Consider the following 20,204-nt stretch of genomic DNA (forward strand, 5'->3'; position numbering starts at 1 on the left):
ATACTGTTTTTATTATTTCTCTTGCTGTAACTGAAGTCGGAGGTGACTTCAAACACAGTCATGTTCGTTTGCCTCGCTCCATCTTCATGCTTCCAGCAGCCACCGGAGGAACAAATGACTATAAATATAGCGATCTGCATTTACCTCTCAGCCTCTTTGAACTTCCCTTCTCCCTCCAGCTCCTGAGCTCTGCTGATGTACAGAGCCAGAACCTCCTCCTCTGTCATACACTTCACTGCCAACTGCAGACAAAACACATCAGACAACAACAACAGCCTTATTCATTCCTCTGCTTTATAATTAGACTGATATCTGGGGCTGAAATCTTCCTTCTGTTCAACATAATCTAAAGAATGTGTCTACTTCCAATGTGAGATGAGATGAAACAACACTAATGTGTTTTCATAAGACAGATTTTGTACCTCAAAGGTTAACAAGAGCAGGAAAAACAATAAGCTTTTGTAATTTTGGGGTCTTAAAGTAAATTTCAGTTTAATACACTCTCGTGTTTGTAGTTCGTGTCCCCACTGACCTTATGAGCCTCCTCCCAGCGTCCTGCTGTGGTGTACATGTCTATGGCATCTTTAATGTGACCTCCTTTCACAAACAGTTGCTCTGCCACCTACAGGCCACAGACACACACACAAAAAACACTGAACATACACTCAGATGATGTAAGATGTGAAAATCACAAACTCATATTTCAAAATAGCTTATATTTGATCATATACTGAAATCTTGGACTTCATACCTGAAAATAAAAACCTTGTGACATATACCTAGAGAATATTATTATGTTGAAAAGCCATTTCTTAAGAGTAAACATGTACAAAAACAAGTTCAAGAACAGCTGCCTGCACTAATAACAACATAAAGAGGTGTGTGATTTGTTGCCACAGTGTGTAACAGTCGAAAGGAGGAAAGGTAAAGGAAACGTATATTATGATTTGGCGCTATACAAATGAAATGGAATTGAATTGAATTGAAAAGGGAAAATATTTTTGCTACACAAAGGCAAAAGGTATATCAAATTCAACCTGTAATAAAACTGACGTCAGTGGAACAAATGGATGCGCTGCCGCTTCGTCCATTCTGATTAAAAAACGTTTAGTCATTGTTTTTCTATTGAAAACACAGGTATGAGCTTCCTCCATTGTTTTAGTTTGCACTGAATTTCACTTTCCTGCATCTTCCGCGAGTTGGAGAGCAAAGAGCTTGTTATCTTAATTACTTTCTGTGAATATGCCCATAGAGCAAACAGACTGAAATAGCCTGCTATTTTCAGAGGCTGGCGGTCTGTGGAGGTTTGGCTCAGCTGAGCTCATCAGAATGAGCAGAGCGCCTCACCACTATCATCTCTCTCCTCTTTTTATCTATACCAGATTTCTCTCTCTCTCTCCCCTCATTTCAACAGCCCTGTAGTTTTGGTATTTAGGCAACTATTAAAACTATTGTTGCAACTGTCCAACTTGTCATTATTGCCGAAGCAGCCATGAGCAAACAGCCCACACTGCTCCTCAGAGACTGCACCAAAGTTGATCCTGAGCTCCGTCTTTCTGGGAGTCATGTGTATGTGTACAAGGTTGTGTGTGTGTGTGTGTGTGTGTGTGTGTGTGTGTGTGTGTGTGTTTGTGTCATGGATGACTGTGTATATTCCTGAGAGCTGTGCAGAAATTGATTGCCAGTGGCAAAATGTCACTGTCTGCTTTATCCCTCTGGCTGTCTTCAGTATTCAAGCAGCAAAACCAACCTCATGTGCTAATGTGCTAACCTGAACACAAAACCACAGGTAGCAGCATTTAGTCAGTAGTCACAGTGAATATCAGACAGCCAATAAAGTCCAATTTAGCATGCAGTTGCTTATTTACACATCCAGCAGTCTTGTTTCTGGATTCCTGACAAACATAAGTCCAAGTTTCACTTCCCTTTTAGCTCTATTTTTGGTCTCCTCCTGCACTTTGACTCTTTAGCTGCTAAATGCTCTACAGAGTTCAGCAGCTGCTCTCTAACTATGTCTGCCTGCTGTTTGGTGGTTTATCAGAGCTCTGAGAACCTGCTGGATGTATGGATGACTGATAAGTGGTGAGACTGAACCAGAACAGAAGAGTTGATAGTAAAGATACCGAAATGCTCTGTGGAGCTGAGGGAAACTGCAGAGTCGGGGGTGATGATAATAATAATTCTCTATGGGCTCATATTTACACATTACTTGTTACTTCATAAATCATTAACACAAGCATATATTTGTGCAGATTAACCAACAGAGGTTTGTGTTTCTATACCATCAATGAGTCTTCCTTTGCTCATTGAACATCCTCCACAAGCTAGTAGCAAGTAGCAAACAGTAGCAAATAAAAATCAACCTTCTAGTGCAACTGTGACCAACATGTATCATCAGCTGATCTGTTAAACTACCACAGGTTTAAGACTTGAGGACACCTGTCCTCCTGTCGAGCAGAAAAACATACTTTCTTAGAAATATGTGTTTATGAACAGGAGTCACATTTAGCTGTTATCAAAGAGACTCCAGCGATGGAAAGTAACTAAGTACATTTATTTAAGTCTTTTTACTTGAGTATTTCCATTTCCTGTAACTTCATACTTAGACTCCACTACAATTATGTGATAACTTATGCTACAACTCACTTTGCAGATTCACATAAAAAAAAAAAATATAATCAACAAAAATAATGATGTGTTATTATATGTTAAGATAAGACTTTATTGATCTCCAGGGGGAAATTCACAGGCTACTTAACAGTAAATAAAATAACTGAGAGTAGCCCCATCTTTACCAGCTGCAACATTAGAGTTATGAACACATTGATGCATCAATAATTATATTACTTTTGGTACTTTGAGTATATTTTGAAGGAAATTCTTCCCTCTACACCTCGTTGCCCCTCTCTCACCTCGTAGTCCTGCACGGAGGCGTAGTACTGAGCTATCTTCACATAGTATTTCCCTGCTGATGGATCCTCCTGTAACTCCAGGATGTGGACGGCTTTCTTCCACTGACGAGCTGCGATGGCCGCCTCAATGGCTTTCAGGGAGCAGCTGAGAGGGAAAACAACATGTACTTTTTACTTTGCTTGTCTGCGACTCATTTCATGATATATATCTGAACTCTAGATTATATGTTGTCAGCACTAGCTGTGTTCCTCCACCAGTTAATGAGTGTTGGACAAAGTGGACAGGCAGCAACTTTGGTTGAGGTTAAAGTTAAACTTTTTTCAGTTTCAGAGGATTTTTTTAACTTGGAAAAAATAAAAATCTGGCTGCTGATAACCTGTCTTTATTTGGTATTTTTTGGACATTAGTATAGCCATATTTAAAGATGTCCCTTCTCATCACGGTCCTGGTGATGATTTAAAGAATTGTTGGCCATCTCTGTTGGATTGTTTCTTTTGTGTCATCCTTCCTCCTCTCCATCTGTCTGTGTCTTTGTCTCTTCAGTCCTCTCCCTCCATCCCTCCTCTACACTACATACCCTGCTTCAATGAAGTGGTTGATGGCGGCGTCCATCTGTTTCTGCTGGACCAGGTAGTCCCCCCAGGCCTCCTCCAGTTTCACCACCTCGGCAGGGAAGGTGAGACGAGCCAGCTCCACCGCTACAGGAAGGAGGAGGGAGAAGCTTTATATCTGCACACGACCTACACCCAACTCAGAGACACACATCCAGCTGTTGTTTTCTCATAACTGAGAAGTTTTAGATAAAATGTGAATCACATCCTGTAATCATTTTGTTATGATCATTGTTTTTCTTACTGTCAACAAATCCATGATAAATCTAATTCCTCTGTGTCATGAAGCGCCACTGTTGTCCAGAAACTACTAAAACACAGTTCTTCATTATCATGAAAACACACACACACACACACACACACACACTGTAGTTTAATTTGAGTCAATCGTACATACACATTCAGGGGTGTAGTTTCAAGAAAAAGTCAATCAATAAATAAAAATGAAACAATACATTAGTGACGTTGTATTTAAAGGACTTGCAAAGAATGACCTTGGGGCAGAGAGCCAAAGTCAGACAGTATTGACAGATGGACTAAAACTCTTGGTGTTTTCACAGGTTTGTTGACAATAATAACTAGAATTACCCCTCGTGGTTGTTTGCCTCCACCAACCAGCCAAGCTACAGGAAATATTATCTGCCCTTCCTGAGTTACAGCGTTGAACAGAAGTGTTTTTGCAGAACATTATGATGTCACAGTGAAGTTGACCTTTGACCTTTGACCCCTAATTTCTATTCAGTTCATCCTTGAGTTCAAGTGAATGTTTGTGCCACATGTAATTAAATTCCCTCTGGGCCTTCCTGATAAATCACATTCACAAGAACATGAAGTCACTGCGACTTTGAACTTTGACCTTTGCCCACCAAAATGTAATTAATCTTGATTACAAAAACTGTGTTTTTGTCTATACATTCTACATAACTGCTGATGTACCTTTCCTGAAGGCGCCTCCTTTGCAGTAGCACTCCAAAGCTCTCTGGTTGTTCCTGATCTTCTCGTACAGATCTCCCGCCTGGTCAGGAGACACAGAGACAAACCTGCTGACTCATTCAAACATTAGGGTTGAAGTTCTTTAACACACGCTCTCAGCATCTATTGTTGGAGATGTGTACTATGGAAAAATATATGGACACATACATTTGGTCTGAGGCTGTTTTTCATGTTTTGGGTAAAACTCCTTAGTTCCAATTAAGAGAAAACTTAATATTTTAGACAAAAGTTTTTGGACAAAAGTCCAACCCTGAGGCAACAGTTTAGGGAGGATCCTTTCCTGTTAAAACATGACAAAGATCATAAAGAAATGGTGGAAACTGGGGTGACCCGATAGCTGAGTGATTCGGGTGCATACTACATGAGTGCAATTGCTCTGAGCAGGCGAGTCCCTGCTTCGATGCATGTCATTCCCCTTCTCTGTCCCATTTCCTGTCACTCTTCACTGTCCATTCTGCATAATAAAGGCACAAAAAGGCCAAAAAATAAATTTTAAAAAATGGTGAAAACCTTGACTGTCCTGCACACAGCCCTGATCTCAGCCACATCCTAAACCTTTGGGCTGAACTGGAACACAGACAGTGAGCCAGACCTCATCACCCAGCGTCACTGATGCTCGTTCTCTAACTCACTTTTTCTCTCAGTAGCTTTTCTAACTTGTCAGAATCAAAATGCAGAAGGAGAATACAGCATCCTTGCAAGATACAGAAAATGTTGGCTCCTGCAAGTTAAACTCAAACATTACCAGCATCCTCATCAACCTTCAAACACCTCAACTAATGAAACCCAACACCATCAGGATACAGCAACAAATCTCACTCTGAGATTTCCTTCTCTGTTTCCAAGCCTCGTTCTCACCTGTTACATAAACACAGATGGCTATAAAAAAAGAGAATTGACAAACAGCTACAGAAAAAGACACAGCGAACTAACAGACAGATGGAGGGAGACAGAAAAAACGAAGGAAACTGTTGTTCCTCTACTGATACCTCTCCTCTCCTGGCATCTGTTAGGAGAGGAGAGGAACACGAGGCAAGGTGGGAAGACAGAGGCACAGAAAAGTCAGAACAGGAGGAGAAACAGCACATTTTACCAAAGTAAATAATATAAATATCTTTATTAACGACAGAGAGAATCCACTCACCCTCTCATAAAACTCTCCCTTGATCAGACTGGCGGCAATGCGACTGACGGTGTCACTGTTGTTGGTGATCTCCGGCCGGCTGATGGCCAGGCGTGCAGCTTTCGCCGGGAGCCCGGCCTTCAGGTAGAGATTGATGGCGCCCTGGTAATCTCCGTCATTCTCCTTCACCTCGCCGGCCTTCTCGTCCTGACCCGTCTCCGTCAACCACTGGTAATAGCTCCCACGCAGGCTGTCCAGCTCCGGGTGGCCCTGCAGTCATTTTGGATTGAGGTCATTTAAAGTAAGACACAGGTCTGAAGACAGCAAAGAGTAGAGACGCAGTCTTCCCTGTGTAACTAGACTCGTTCTTGATCATGCCAGGGACCAACTGGGGTCTCATCGTGCACAGATCCAAAACTCCCAGAGATTTAACTCGCACTAAACGAAAGTGGGGACCTGAGAACCAGTTCATTTGTGTCAAGTCCTCTGGTTTTGGTAAAGAATCAGGTCTGTTGTAACCTGGATGTCTATCTCAACTAACTGTAATTAGACCATAGTCAGTTCGTTACTACCTTTGCTTCAGCCACAGCGATGCAGTCGTCCCACATGTGGAGCTCCTGGTACATCTCTATGGCTTCATCGATGGCATTCTGCAGGACAACAGAAAAACGTTCAACATTTGACTTGAACCTGCAGAAATTACAATTACAATGACAGTTTTGACTTCTAGTCGTAAAACCTGTACAGTGTGATAATGGTTCATTTGTGTTTAGAGTGCCTGCTCTGGTGGATTAACTCATGTGCTCCCAGTTCTGCAAACTGTCTGACCAATCACACGCATGCAGGGAACGTACAGATAAACAGATAAATAAAGTAAATGATAATTGTGTTTTAATTTCAAATAAAACATGTTCATAGCTTTAGGTATTACAATACTTCAAAAACACAACCTGCTGAGTGTTTGGATGTTTGGTTTGTTCTGAAACCTGAACTGAAACCCATTGATAGTTAATTCAATACAAATGAAAAGTCTTATTTTAAATGCTTCATTGTGGGTTTTTTTCAGCTTTTGGAGGCAAAGTGTGAGCACAAGGTTTGACTGTGTGAGGCCAAGCGGTGCGTGTCACTGACCTGCTCCATGTAGTGCATCTCAGCCAGTTTAAAGTTCTTATCCAACATGGCCACATGGGCCTGGACCTGGTAGAATGCCGTCCCATCTCCTCCCTGCTCAGAAGACACACGCAGATCAAAACACAAACTAAAACTCATGTTAACTTTGCAGCAACAAAATGTAGTTTATCTGACACGTGAAGAATTGTGTTTGTGCAAATCATGTTCAGAACATGATCAGAGTGGAGTTTCTATACACAGACGAATACAAGTGACTAATTTTTTTCTGTAAATTGTAAAGCAATCACTGATATTCAATCAAAATGAATTTCATTAATATCAATTCTAGTGGAGATGCCATGAGGAGCAGAAATCTTTCAAACAAATGCTGAATTATTCAGGATTTGCTGTGTGTAAATGGTCAAATTTAAAGCAACTGAGTATCAGTGTGAACATTATTAATCAGTATCACGCTCTAAACTCTTCTGTCTTTTTGTGCAGCAGCTTATTTGGCCAGTGTGGAGATGTGAGGCTGTGTCTGTGCTGATGTGAAACACACCATCTCATTGGACACTTTGTCAGCAATCTGGTTCGTTTGGTGGAGGAAACGAAGTGTAGAGACGTCGCCCAGTGCAGCGAAACACCTACAGCGTAACAGAGGAAGAAAAAAAAACAGAGAGTCAGAGAGAAAGACAAAACGTTAATCGCAGTGACGGTTGAAGGTAAAACTGGTTCTGAAAACAGTTCACTTAACGAACTGAGATAAACCAGAGCTTTTGTCTAATTAGCCTTTGGATTCGCTGCAGTCTGAGGGGCTGAAATGAAAAGGCACGTCTTAGCATTCGGCCACTTTATTGCCAACTCTCTCTGAACAGTTGCATCAGATTAATGAACAAGTCATGAAAGAAAAAAAAAAGTTAAAAAACTCCCTGTGTCTAACTCTTTCTTGCTTCCTGCCCTCATTAACATCACTTCCCTCCCTCATTAACATTACCCACTCCAGACAAAACCATTTCTCTCCCCAATTTCATGATTTATGCAAATCAAGCTGATGCCTAACGAACAGGATATGCATTATTAATGACGCGGAATTCAAATTTGAAAAGTTTCTCAAAACACAGGGAAATAAGAGAGAGAGAGAGAAAGAGAGAGAGAGAGAGAGAGAGGGAGAAAACGCTTATGATAGAAAATTTTTAAAAACTGTCTTTGATGATTAATGAAGTTAGAGGAGGAGGTCAGGCAGGGATGCAGCCATCTGCTGTGTGTGCATGAGTGTGTGTGTGTGTGTGTGTGTGTGTGTGTGTGTGTGTGTGTGTGTGTGTGTGTGTGTGTCTGTGTGTTCAAGAGCTGTTTTTTTTGGGGTTTTTTTTATCATTCCAGGTGACGAAGGTGCCCTTGTTGTCTCCATTCTCTCCAGTCTCAGAGATAAGTCTCAGTTATAGACTGATACAGAACGTAATTAGTTCAGCGGCACAAACATTAGTTTGAAAGGGCTTTGTGTGTGTATACGTGTGTGTGTGTGTGTGTGTGTGTGTGTATGTGTGTGTGTGTCTTGCTGACCTTTCTGCGATGTGCAGCTGGCGTGCCTCCAGAGCCAGCTTGCTGAGCGTCTTCCACATGGCTTCAGTCTCTGGTGACATCTCCAGAGTCTCAAGGAATGCTGTGGCTCTGTAAACACACACACACACACACAAGCAGTGGAGCTGAGTCAGATGACAAGACAGGCCATGACACATGATGGGACAGAGCAGCAGCAGTCAGTTGTGTATTGATTATTCTGACCAGGGTTCAAGCCACAGTGTCGGCTCACGTCTGCTCTGCTTCAGTGCCTTTGGGCAAAACACAAGCTGTAAGATAGTCAGTGGCAGAGTTTACATGGGGGACGGGGGGTGGTGTGTGCAGAGGTTCAGGCAGCTGACCACAGCTGGACTGTAGAAGGACCCGAAGGACTCCTCGACCTGACACACAAGTCTACATCTGAGAGCAAGTTTCAAACTTCTTCAAGAGGGAGCAGAGTCTGTTTTCCAATTCGATCAGAGGAGACAACACAAGTAAAGGAAAATACAGAAGCTTTTGGTGTTCAGCTCAAATGAATTTGTGCTTAAAGTTTCATGTGACAATGGTCGTTTTGTGATACTGGTCTTTTCCCAATAACGGTGAGGGGAAGGCAAGCGGCTACATCAAGTGGAAAAGTTTGCATGTCTTAGTATCTTATTACCATGACAGTGAAGAGACAGTTCAGTCAGGCTTTGTTCTCTCACAGAGTTCCTGTGTTAAAGTTTAAGACTTTCTAAGATCTTTTTAATACCACAGAAAACACAATTTAATACCTATGTCACGATCAAGTATGACTGCACCAGCGGGGACCACATGGCCTAGAATTATTATATCACATTTTTCACCGCTTCCCTGCAGTATATATATATATATATAACGAGGGATCCTGATGAGAAAATTAATTAAATCAACATGACCTGGACCCAAATAGGAGGCAGAAAATGGACGGATGGATTAATCAAACAAAAACGATTTATTCATCAAACTTTATTTACGTTTACACCAAAATAAACACATGCTCATAATGAGTTGATGACCTTCCCGGCTGCTGCAGCAGCAGTGTTTGCTGCAGGTCTGATGGTGTTGACTGAAACTTCACAGAAAGGGACTGAACTGTCGCCTGTGCACACGATGCACTGTTAAAACAATCCAACTTGACATGACAGCCACCATTCAGACCCCAAAACATCAGCATATATTTGACACGTTTGTAAATTAAATTTAAGGCTTTTTATACCTTTTAATGTCCGTCTTGATTTTTAGACTGTTGAGATACAAACAACTAAAATCCTCCTCAGAGGTGGCAGTGCTCACTCTCTCTGAAGAGTTCAGCTGCTGCTCCTCCAAAATGAAAGAGGTCAGTTATGACAGCTTAGGCTTCTGATAAGGAGGCGTTCAAATCATGACACGCTGAAGGGATGGATTATGTCTCCCAGCTGGCCTGGGAGTGCTGAGGAAACCGTCAAGAGGAGCTGCAGGAAGCTGCTGGATAAAAGGACATCTGGCCTGTTCTGCTCACCCTGCTGCTGCTACAGCTCAAGCAGCAAGCGCATGGAAAGACGGGCGGACGTTCAAACCGTTATCACATTAATCATATTAGGTGTTAATGAGAGTGATGGGCCACATCCGTTACCTGTCATGGTCTCCGTCGTCAACAGCAGTACCAAACTCGATGAGGCCTTCGTCCAGCGTGTACGTCACCGTGTTCACGCCCTCCGTCACAATCACGTCTGTCTTTCCATCAGCTCTCTCTAGGTCCACAATGTCTCCCTGACAAAGAGAGGTGAAGTGATTCAAACGTGAATCAGACAGAGGGATGTTGTAGTGCTGTACTTCCGTACAAATCTGAAATACTGGTATTTTACTTAAATTTTCCATTTCATGTTATTTTATTCTTGAGTGGGAAATATTGAACTTTTCACTCTGCTCCCTTTATTTGATGGTTTTAGTCACTTTCTAACTTTAGAAGCTTATACAATATGATGCTCTGCTATAGAATAACCGAACTCAGGTCCACTGTGACCAGCTACAACAGCAAAATACTACTTACAAATGAATGCATCAGTAATAATAATCAAATACTGTGACATATAACGATATAACACTCACACAGGCTAATTTTCCACAGTCAATTTTTGATATATTTTGCTATACTTTCAATTAATTAATGCAGGACTTTTAACTGGGAATTAAGTATTTACAGTGTTGCATTGTTACTTGTATTTAAGTAAAGGATGTGAATACTTCTTCCACCCCTGGGATGTTGTAATTATCAAATAGCTGTGAGCTCTAATGCGTAAACTCTCAGTAAACACAAAGACGTCACTATAAAAATTAAAAAAACATTTAAAACTAGAATTGCCATATTCCTCCACCAACCAGCCAAGTTGCTGGAAATATGGACACAATCTCCCTTTTCCTGAGTTGTGAATAATGGTCTGAAGTGATTTTGCAGAACTTTATGACATCACAGTGAAGCTGACCTTTGCACTTTGACCATTCGGATATAAAATGTTATCACTTCATTTTATCCTCATAGATATTTAAGATAGATTATGTCAGAATTATTGTATGAATTTATCACTTATGGCCTAAAAGGTGTCTTGTGAGGTCACAGTGAGCCTGACCTTTGACCTTCAAATTCTAATCAGTTCATCCTTGATTCCAAGTGAATGTTTGTGGCAAATTTGATGAAATTCCCTCAAAGCGTTACTGAGATATTGTGTTCATGATAATGATGGACGGGCAACCAGGAAACTAACGCCTCCAGTTCTGACTGTCGCCGGCGCAGAGGTATAAAAAACATATGGGCCACACATAACGTGCACAACAGCAGTCATTTGTCCATCAGTTGTATGTCTGGCACGACAATTACTGATGTACTTTCCAGACATAAAGATTTATCCAACTGTGCCCATGCAGGCGCTCGCTCTGCCTGTTTTTCATTATTTATGAGAACACAAGCAAGTTTCCAAAACTTGTGCCTGCCCAGGGCAACTAACTGCCCCAGGACAGCAGCACAAAAACACTTGCTCAGTCAGCTTTACACAGAGCACAGACACACAAAGCTTGAGGAAAGTAAAAAGAAAACGTGGTTTGGGTATTAAAACTGGAAACTATTAAAAAATATATATCACCACCAAACTTTGTTAAACAGCCATCAGGGTCTGTGCACAGATTGAACCATTAACACCAATAACATCCTTATTTAAACTGGGGGTGTGGAGTGGAAAGATAATGAGGATGACAAGATGAAAATGGCTGGTATGAGCCCCCGGTTTAATACACTTATATAACCTTATGGAGGTGTTTCCATTTTCTCCACTCACACATACACAGAGGAGAAAGTCTCACCTTGATCGGGAACATGGTGATGCTCTCCGGGCTGTCGATACTGTACCAGATGCAGAGGTTTCCTCTGTTCTGGGCGACCACCACATCACTGCCAGGCACCCACTGGACATAGGAGCAGAAACTCAGCACGGTGGTCTTCACTGCCGTCTCTATGTCATACAGATGGAGCTGAGGAGGAAGGAGAAGGAGGGAGATACAGAGATTCTTAAGTTTTACATCCACGATGGTCTGACTTTATCAAAGACCATCTCCATACAGTGTTACAGGGATAGTTCAACATTTTGGGAAATATGCTTATTTGATTTCTTCCTGAGAGTTTGATGAGAAGATCAATACCACTCTCATATTTGTCAATTCAATATGAAGCTGCAACTGGGAGAAACTTAGCCTATCTTATCTTAGCTCAGAATAAGGACCTGAAACAGCTAGCCTGGCTCTGCCTGTGACAAATTCCACCGTCTCACACATGTAGCATGTTGCATCCTGTTTGTTTACTCTGTTCAAACAGTGGATGCCGTCAGACACAGTCAGACTGTTCCGATGGAACTAGTTTAATGCTCTTTAAAGGCAAATGTTGCCAAAAGAAACAAAGCAGATTTTGTTTGTGAGACAGATTTACAAGTAAACAGTGATTGTTGTTATTTTCCAGTTCTCTGTCTGGTAATGTTAAAGTTTATATCAGTTCAGTTTAACTCCTTTGTCTTGAAGAAAACAGATTAATTTCCACCAGCGCCATGTGAATACTGCTGATGAGATGAGATAATGTAGATTCTATAAACTACTGTGGCTCCTGCAGCAGTTGGTCTGTATGTGTGTGTATGAGAGACCGCCCGCTGTTGTAATTAGCTACTTTAATATCCATCATCACCATTTTTAATAATGCTCTGTCTATAGTTTCGCCCTGGAGCTCAGCTGGCCAACTTTTAATGCAATGAGGACGAGCAGCCTGTTGATAAGTTCAATTTTAAATTGAAGAACCATTTGTTATAAAACTGAAAAGTTTTTATTATTTCTTACTGGTGGGATGTGGACAAAGAAACAAGATTAAATACTCAGAATTTTCTCATATTGTCATTGATTGATTGATTAAAATTGATTATATTTTCATCCACTTAAGACAACACAGTGATGTTGCATGTGCAATTTTCATGCACTATCAGTCCTGAAATAAAGGTGCAAGATGCTTTAATACAATTTGTTAGCAGTGACATTATCAGAATATAAGTTTATTACTAAGAATAACTGAATCTGTTTAAGTGTTTCTGGTTCCCAGGAAAGTTTTCCATCCATTGTCCCTCTTCTTTTTTAAGTAATTCATGCACATACTGAAATATTAACTGTCCAACTAAAACTCATTTACATACTAAAAGAAAAAAAAGACATTTTTCCTGAACAATATACAAATTTTGAAATAAATGAGATCTTTAAATGTGACTATGTGTCATACAAGTGCAGCACAAAGTTAGGCACCACTGAGGGATTCCCAATTACCAGAGTTCTCCTTGTCTCTGCCCCAGGGCTCAAACATCAAACTGTTTCATCACCGCAGGGCAACAACTGACAGCAGCTCCCTGCCACTGCCACCCCTGCACACACGACCCCTCAAACATATAACTGACATAACATTTCTACCTTTTCTAAATGTCTTTTGTTTGTGTCATTAAGTGGGAAAAATGTTTGTTCACTTAAATCACAAAAAGGAGAAAAAAAACTGGTACAAATTCATTTGAAGGTCCCACATTTGACACGTTTCCAGTGTTTCTAAGAAGATATATTTGTGGTTTTAAGAACCAAAAACCATCTCAGTGTAGTTTTACGTCTCCTCTCTCAGGCTTCTCTCTGGAGCTCTAGTAATAACAGGTCAGTCAGCCAATCAGAAGAGAGGATCTGAGCCTCTCCTCTGATTGGCTGACTGTTTTCTGAGTGATCCAATAAAAATATAGCAGATTTCAGGTAAACACTCAGAGAAACCAAATCCTGCAAGGTTTGATGGTGGGTCCAGGTGGGCGGGGCTTGGGGCATGGCTGACAGTGGTGACTGCTTTGTTGTGACATCACAAAGTTCCAGAAGTCCTGACGGCTGGTTTTAAGGCTCAGTTTCTGAATACGGGCTGTGTGCATTTCTCTGTGGACTGAGGCTCTGATACTTTCACAGTATTAATATAGAACCTAGACCTGCTTTATAATCAAAGAAGACATGGACATCTACCTTTAGACTATTAGGGACCTTTTCAGGATTGGGAAAGGAAGATCACTACAAAACAGACAAAACCCAAATGTTTTTCAGTTTCTATGAGCAAAAGACTCATTTGACCGGGCAAAATACTTCATTATGTTATTTCTAATTTCATCTCAAAGAATAAATACAGGTAGTTTGCATGTTTTGCTATTCAAACATTTAGCACACACATAATAATGAGCTAAAAAAAACAAAACAAATGAAGGTCTTATGTAAGAGATGTAAATGATTTAGGTGGATTACTTTTAGAAAAGAAAAATTATTTGAATTTGCTTGTTTTGGGGGATTTTTAAAAACATTTTTGAGATTCTGATTGCAACATAAATATATTTATTTCACTAAAACTAAAATATGAGGGGTAATTCAAACAATTAAGATAAAAAAAAGAAGAACAAAAGAACTTTTTACAACAAAAAAATGATAGAGATGTTCTTCTGATCCTTTTAAAGGCTCAAAAGCCACAACTGTTGGCACCTATTGCAACATATAAACACAACTTCAAACCTTTCCTGATTAATTTATGGTGCTCCCATTTACCAAAGGGCCTCCACATTTATTCTGACCCACCATCACACTACTCTGATAAGCAAGATGGTTCCACACAGACAGCCATACGGCAAGTTTTGGGTGATGAACGTGAATATAACTATAACTATATACTAGCTATAGACACCCCCCAACCGAGGGCAGATTTTTCTACTTTACTGATCATCACCCTGTCGATCATGTGCCCTCTCTGCCCTCAGGGAGCCCTGCCACTGTTTCCACTCTTTCAGCGCCTCAGGGTGCTGAGGTTTCATTCTCACCCGCAGCTTCTTGTCCCTGAACAGCAGTTTGCGTCCGGTTTCATTGAGCTCCAGCCAGTCAATCTTGGAGTCATGGCTAATGGTTCCCAGATTGTAGCCTCCGGCCAGGTCCACTGAGGGGGAGGGAAAGGAAACAACGGGTTATCTGCGCAGCGGTCAGACTGACAGTGTGACATGTATCCGACTAAATTTGGCATTTTACTCCAGGTTAGATCTCAGCTGGTCGTTTTGTAATTACGCAGAGTGAGCAGTTTCTCCACTTTAAAAACTCACCTGCACTGGGATCAAGTTGGTATTAGCCTGCTGCTATGATACTGTCTGTAATCAAAATGGTATGGTCCACTCAGTGCAGTCCACTTTGATGGAAATGATACAGTTTAACTGATTATAAACTCCAATTAGTGTGGCTCTAGCAGTTAAGTTTAATATTATGATTAGCAATCACAGACAAAGGCTTGACCTTTGTGAAAACTCGCTCTCTGGATCAATTCCTGTCTAAAACAAGACAAACTAAATGATTAATGGGAAGAAAAACATAATAATGACATCATCATCATCATCATCATCATCGTCACAAAAGCTGCAGATTGAAACTGTTCTCCAATCAAATGGATTTCACATCCACACGCTGCAAAATGAGCATTTTAATCTGAAAGAGTTGGCAGCGTTGTCGATCGAAGCCGATGACTCACTATGTCTTAGTCAGGTACCGAGGATCCTTGCTCTGAAAAGTCCCCTCACCAAGCTGTTCTTGCTTTTGAACAAGAATTCATCACACACACTGCAGATTCACAAGCTACAGCTGCCATTAAAAGATAAAGACAGTGACACAGAGACACAGGTTTTCCTTAGTGTCAGAAAAGGGTCCAAAGCCCCAGGTGACGTGTTCCTTCATTACCAGTTTTTCATTCCCACATACGCCACCCTGCTGCTCTAACCACTTACTAGAGCTCCAAATGTAAATGAATCTACCACTGATAACAAATGCACTGTTTACTCCTGTGTGAGTAACATCTGCCAGATACTACAGTTCCCAGCTGTTTGGTCAGAAAGTTTTGAGAGACGAACTAACACATTGTTGGTTTTGGACTTTTCACAGGTTTTCTTGCTCTGCTCTGCTGCTTGGTAATTTGACTCTGGCCAACAAAGACAGCCGTGGTAGACTCATCAAAGTGGCTGATAAGAGTTCAGGGAGAAATCAAACCCAGCTTACAGACCTTTATAACAGGCAGGTGGTCTGAAAGGCCAAGATCAGCCTCATCAGACAGAGTTTGAACTGTGTCCCTCAGGTCATCGGTCTATAAGGACCAAGAGATTCAAGTTTTCCTTTGTCCCCGCTGTAGTTCACTTGTTAAATGGCAAATTTTACAGTTGTCTTAAGACCACTTGTTTGCACAGACTGCTTATTTGACCTTTGCACTCTGACCTTGATGAATGAACTCTTACATAGCACTCTGGCAATGATGTCATATTGTCTGTTGATGTCCATAAATGTTTGGTGCCATGTGTGTCCTTGTATGTGTGTTTTTTTTAAAGCCTGGCTGCAAATCAATTTCCCTGTAATGGACAATAGAGATACTTTGAACTTTTCTTCACAATAAAAAAAAAATAGAACACCATTATCCTTTAATGTATAAATCAATATGTGATTTAAAGCAGTAAAACCACTAGAATGGGCCTTTAACAGTGAACAGTAGCTACACAACAAGACAGTGGGATCACAACAAATGCCTGCGACATTGGCTGAAAACACGGTTTTTAAATGTTTTTCCAAAGAATAATGAACCTTTAAGATATTAAATATCACAACATAATTATTAAAAATTAGTTTTTTTAGCAGAGGCTGTGAAACTTTAATCTAGGAGTTGAGTCAGAATGTAAATTACCTCAGTGGCCACAAAACCTTGTTAAAATAAATACCCAAAAATTGTTTTGTTATATTTTCTCTTGTTTGTGTGTATTATTTTTTTGCCTGAGGAAAACCTGAGTTAAAATGTTACTAATGACACTTCTCTCCTGCATACTTACCAACAGCAATGGTCTTTATGTCAATCAGATAAGCAAGCTTCTTGTTGTCGTCAACTCCTCTCTGCTTCCTCTCATTAAGTCGGACACTAGACACACACACACACACACACACACACACACACACACACACACACACACACACACACACACACACACACAACATCGATCAGGGAGTTCAACGATGATTAAATACGTTTGTGTTAAATCCAGCATCAGCTCAGCGTAATTGGCTTCATCTGCTGTTCATCATACTTGAAATCCCAGGATACACCTGATCATGATGTTGCCACGCTACAGAGGCGAGGGGCCGTCAGAGCGCCCTGGAACCTGCTCGCCTGAACAGCAGCCAGTCAGTCACCGTGGGACTGTCAGTCCTCACACTCCGGACAGGTCTGATTTCATTAACGTGGACATGTGCTTACTATCAGGCTGACTCGTCTACAGCTTCACTGTAACGACACCTGGGATTTCTGCACAGCTCAACAGAGCCATCTAATGGACAGCACTGGAAACACAGTCGAAGAGGAAGGAGCCGAGATAGATGAGAGACATCAGTCAAACTTGTTTACAGACATCAGTGTTTCCAGAGACTGTCTTTGATTATTCATTTGTATTTTTTATATGTTCGCCCTTTGCTAAAAAAAAAGATCAATCTTATGGAGGAAGAGTAAGACGGACTTTTATTCATTTATTCAAAACATTGTCCTACACAGTTTCTTCCAGTCATCGTAGAGATGAAAACAGATATTGTCTTGAGCTGCTGTCACAAAGATAAACAAGTGACCATTTTTAAACAGCTGGAAACCTATTTACTTAATTTGCCTTTTAATTAATTCTCTTTTAACTACTTTTACTGGTTTCTGTTCTTGTTTTCATTGACAGTTTTTATCATCTGCTGTCTCTCTGTTGTCACATTTTTTTTAATTGTAATGCACTTTGAGGTAAATTCTCTTGTATGAAAAGTGCTATAAAGTTTATTACTATTATAATAAAGCACAATTAAACAAGTCTCAATTGGTAAATACATGTACATATTGTCACTGTGCTAAAAAGCAAAACTGTGACTTCATTCATGAAGCTGTATCGGGTAATTCCACCTGAACTCATTGCTAAAACCAAACTTGTAATTTAGGCTAATAAAAAGGTTGATTTGCACCCTGAAATATTTTATATGACATTCAACAAAACAGTGAGCTGACTAATTTGTGCTTTTTTTTTGTTTTTTCTTTAAAATCAAGGTCTATTTATTGAGTATTTTCACACTATACAAAATACAAACGGGGGATCTGAACAGTATGTAACAAAGTGCAGAAGGCCAACATGTTGTACCTGTGACTGTTTGACTGATTTGTTCCTCCAGTGTTACTAAATGAACGTGTTTGTGTGATAATGTGCAGCTGGACCTACCTGATGAGATGAGGGTTCATAAATTCAGTTCTGACTGATCCCAGAATCTCGTTGTTACTGTACTCCACTAGACTCAGCTCCCCGGCGTTAAAGATCATGCACACCTGAAAACAAAATGCATTCACAGTGGCAGAGCTGAACAAAGGTGGTGGGAGGATAAAGCACCAGACGTGACAGGACCTGAGGCGTAACCTCCTCTGGAGAGGGAGCTCAGTTCTGCTAAACTACAACCAGTGGCAATGTCACTGAAAAACAGTGTCACAGCAGCTTTTTTACAAATCTGTGCTCTGTGTGTACTCACTGTTTCGTTCTCAAAGAAGAACTTTTCATTTCCCCCAGAGCCGGGCCACGGCACCTGAAAGAGAGGAGGCATCGTCAACACTTTGATTCAAATGTTAAAGTAGCGCTGACTGTGAATTAGACAGTTCTACAGGGTGAACGTTCTGCCTGCATTTATTGTGAAAAGGAAACAAAGAACCATGAACATATGATGTAACAGGACAGATGTGGATACAAGTGAGTGTGTTTCATTTCTACTGTTCAGCATCAAGCAGTGAAGAATGAAGGATTTCAATGGAACTGCTCCTGTGAAGTCTGTGTATTATTCTGAGTGACTGAGCCGTGGTTTTTAACAATATCATTTTCAGTTCTATGAAGACCACAGTTGAAATTACATCCATCTCCACTGCATCAGGGTGGAGGCAGAAATCTGAGAGGTAGGTGTTGAGATGGATAGGGTTCTGGTGAAGTCGTACCTCACTCAGTTTATTTGTCAGCAGGTCGCCCAGCAGGAGTGTGTCGGAGGTGTGAGCCACCAGGAAGCGATCTTTTCCCATGATCTTGACTTCTTCTATCTCATAACCATAGTAGGACTTCAGCACCACCCGAGTTCCCGTGGAGAGGTTCCTCACTATCACCTGGAGGAGACCGTGAGGCGGGTGAGGACGGCAAAGAGAAGGAGGAAGAAGTCTTCAATATTTTCATTCGTATTTAATGAAAAATAAAGGTGTATAAAAGAAACTAAAACTAGGTAAATCATTTTATTAATTCTTAATTTTCTCATTGCAATTAAACACAGTGTCAGTTAACTCAGTCTGGTGGAAAATCAGCTCAATCAAGTCTACAAATGTAAATTCATGAACTCTTGACTGAGAAATATAATTACTGCAATACTGTCTAATTAATTGCTTGAACAAATTTTCAATCACAATCTCATCTATTTTAATTGGTATCTTATTTTGTCAAACCAGTGACAGCATGATTTCATGTTTTAATTAAACTTGATTGAGGTTTTTTTTTTTTTATTAATCACATAATCCAAGGTAGTTTTTGAATAGAAATAGTCTCCTGCATTTCTGTCAGTTCTGTTTCCAGCATTATTTTACTAAGATCTACAGTAGAAATAAGATGATACAGTATTTGTTCTCAGGAATGACAGTAGCTATACGTTTACATTTTGTTCAAGGATCTAGTTTCCACATGATCCAGAACAGACAATGTTTGCATTTCCATCAGATATTTGTGTGAAACCAACCTAATGAATAAATGTTAAGACGTCTTGTTGTTTTCACCCTGACTGTTTCGTCAACCTTTCAGTTTGAACCCTTTTATGATCTATGTAACTCATCAATTAGTGAGGAAACAAAAAGCTGGATGATTATTTCCAGAACTTTCATTTCTGTTCTCGCTTTCTTAATTATGAAATTCAGATACTGGATTTTTTTGCATTTGAATTAATCAAATCCAAATTATTGATGTTGCACAATGAAATGAGCTATTTTCAGTTTCACATCATCTGCTAATTGGCACGAAGCAGAGACCAAAGTGAGGGCTGGAATTTCTTATTTAGTTCTTTGTTCCCTCTTTTCTGTGCCTGTTTGTGTAGTTACAAAAACTAAAGTAATTAATCTTCTATCTGTTTGTACCTGGCTCAGGCCAACGTAGGTCATCTCAAACTTGTTCTTATAGATGGCCCGTCGCAGACAGCAATCGAAAAGTTCCACTCCTCCACACAGTGTTCCCTGTCAACACACACACATTAAGTAAATACGTGCATAAAAGACT

The 20,204-nt window shown here is 40.5% G+C and overlaps 1 protein-coding gene across 1 annotated transcript in view; it reads right to left on the reverse strand.

The window, feature by feature from the left end:
• The window catches only part of ift172 (intraflagellar transport 172), a 43,975-nt gene that overhangs the window by 19,455 nt on the left and 4,316 nt on the right, over positions 1-20,204 (reverse strand). The window contains exons 10-27 of the mRNA XM_071468150.1: positions 20,066-20,161; positions 18,896-19,057; positions 18,442-18,495; positions 18,141-18,244; positions 16,734-16,819; positions 14,706-14,818; positions 11,662-11,829; positions 9,941-10,077; positions 8,311-8,418; positions 7,310-7,394; positions 6,772-6,864; positions 6,213-6,290; positions 5,662-5,910; positions 4,461-4,539; positions 3,491-3,611; positions 2,913-3,057; positions 533-622; positions 145-242 (exon numbers count right to left, since the gene is read on the reverse strand). Coding sequence (XP_071324251.1) covers positions 145-242; positions 533-622; positions 2,913-3,057; positions 3,491-3,611; positions 4,461-4,539; positions 5,662-5,910; positions 6,213-6,290; positions 6,772-6,864; positions 7,310-7,394; positions 8,311-8,418; positions 9,941-10,077; positions 11,662-11,829; positions 14,706-14,818; positions 16,734-16,819; positions 18,141-18,244; positions 18,442-18,495; positions 18,896-19,057; positions 20,066-20,161 — 2,066 coding nt within the window. The remainder of the gene's footprint in view (positions 1-144; positions 243-532; positions 623-2,912; positions 3,058-3,490; positions 3,612-4,460; positions 4,540-5,661; positions 5,911-6,212; positions 6,291-6,771; positions 6,865-7,309; positions 7,395-8,310; positions 8,419-9,940; positions 10,078-11,661; positions 11,830-14,705; positions 14,819-16,733; positions 16,820-18,140; positions 18,245-18,441; positions 18,496-18,895; positions 19,058-20,065; positions 20,162-20,204) is intronic.

This window comes from Trachinotus anak, unplaced genomic scaffold, assembly GCF_046630095.1.
Source record: "Trachinotus anak isolate AG129_WGS33_773 ecotype Australia unplaced genomic scaffold, CSIRO_AGI_Tana_v1 ptg000031l, whole genome shotgun sequence".
Lineage (NCBI taxonomy): Eukaryota > Metazoa > Chordata > Actinopteri > Carangiformes > Carangidae > Trachinotus > Trachinotus anak.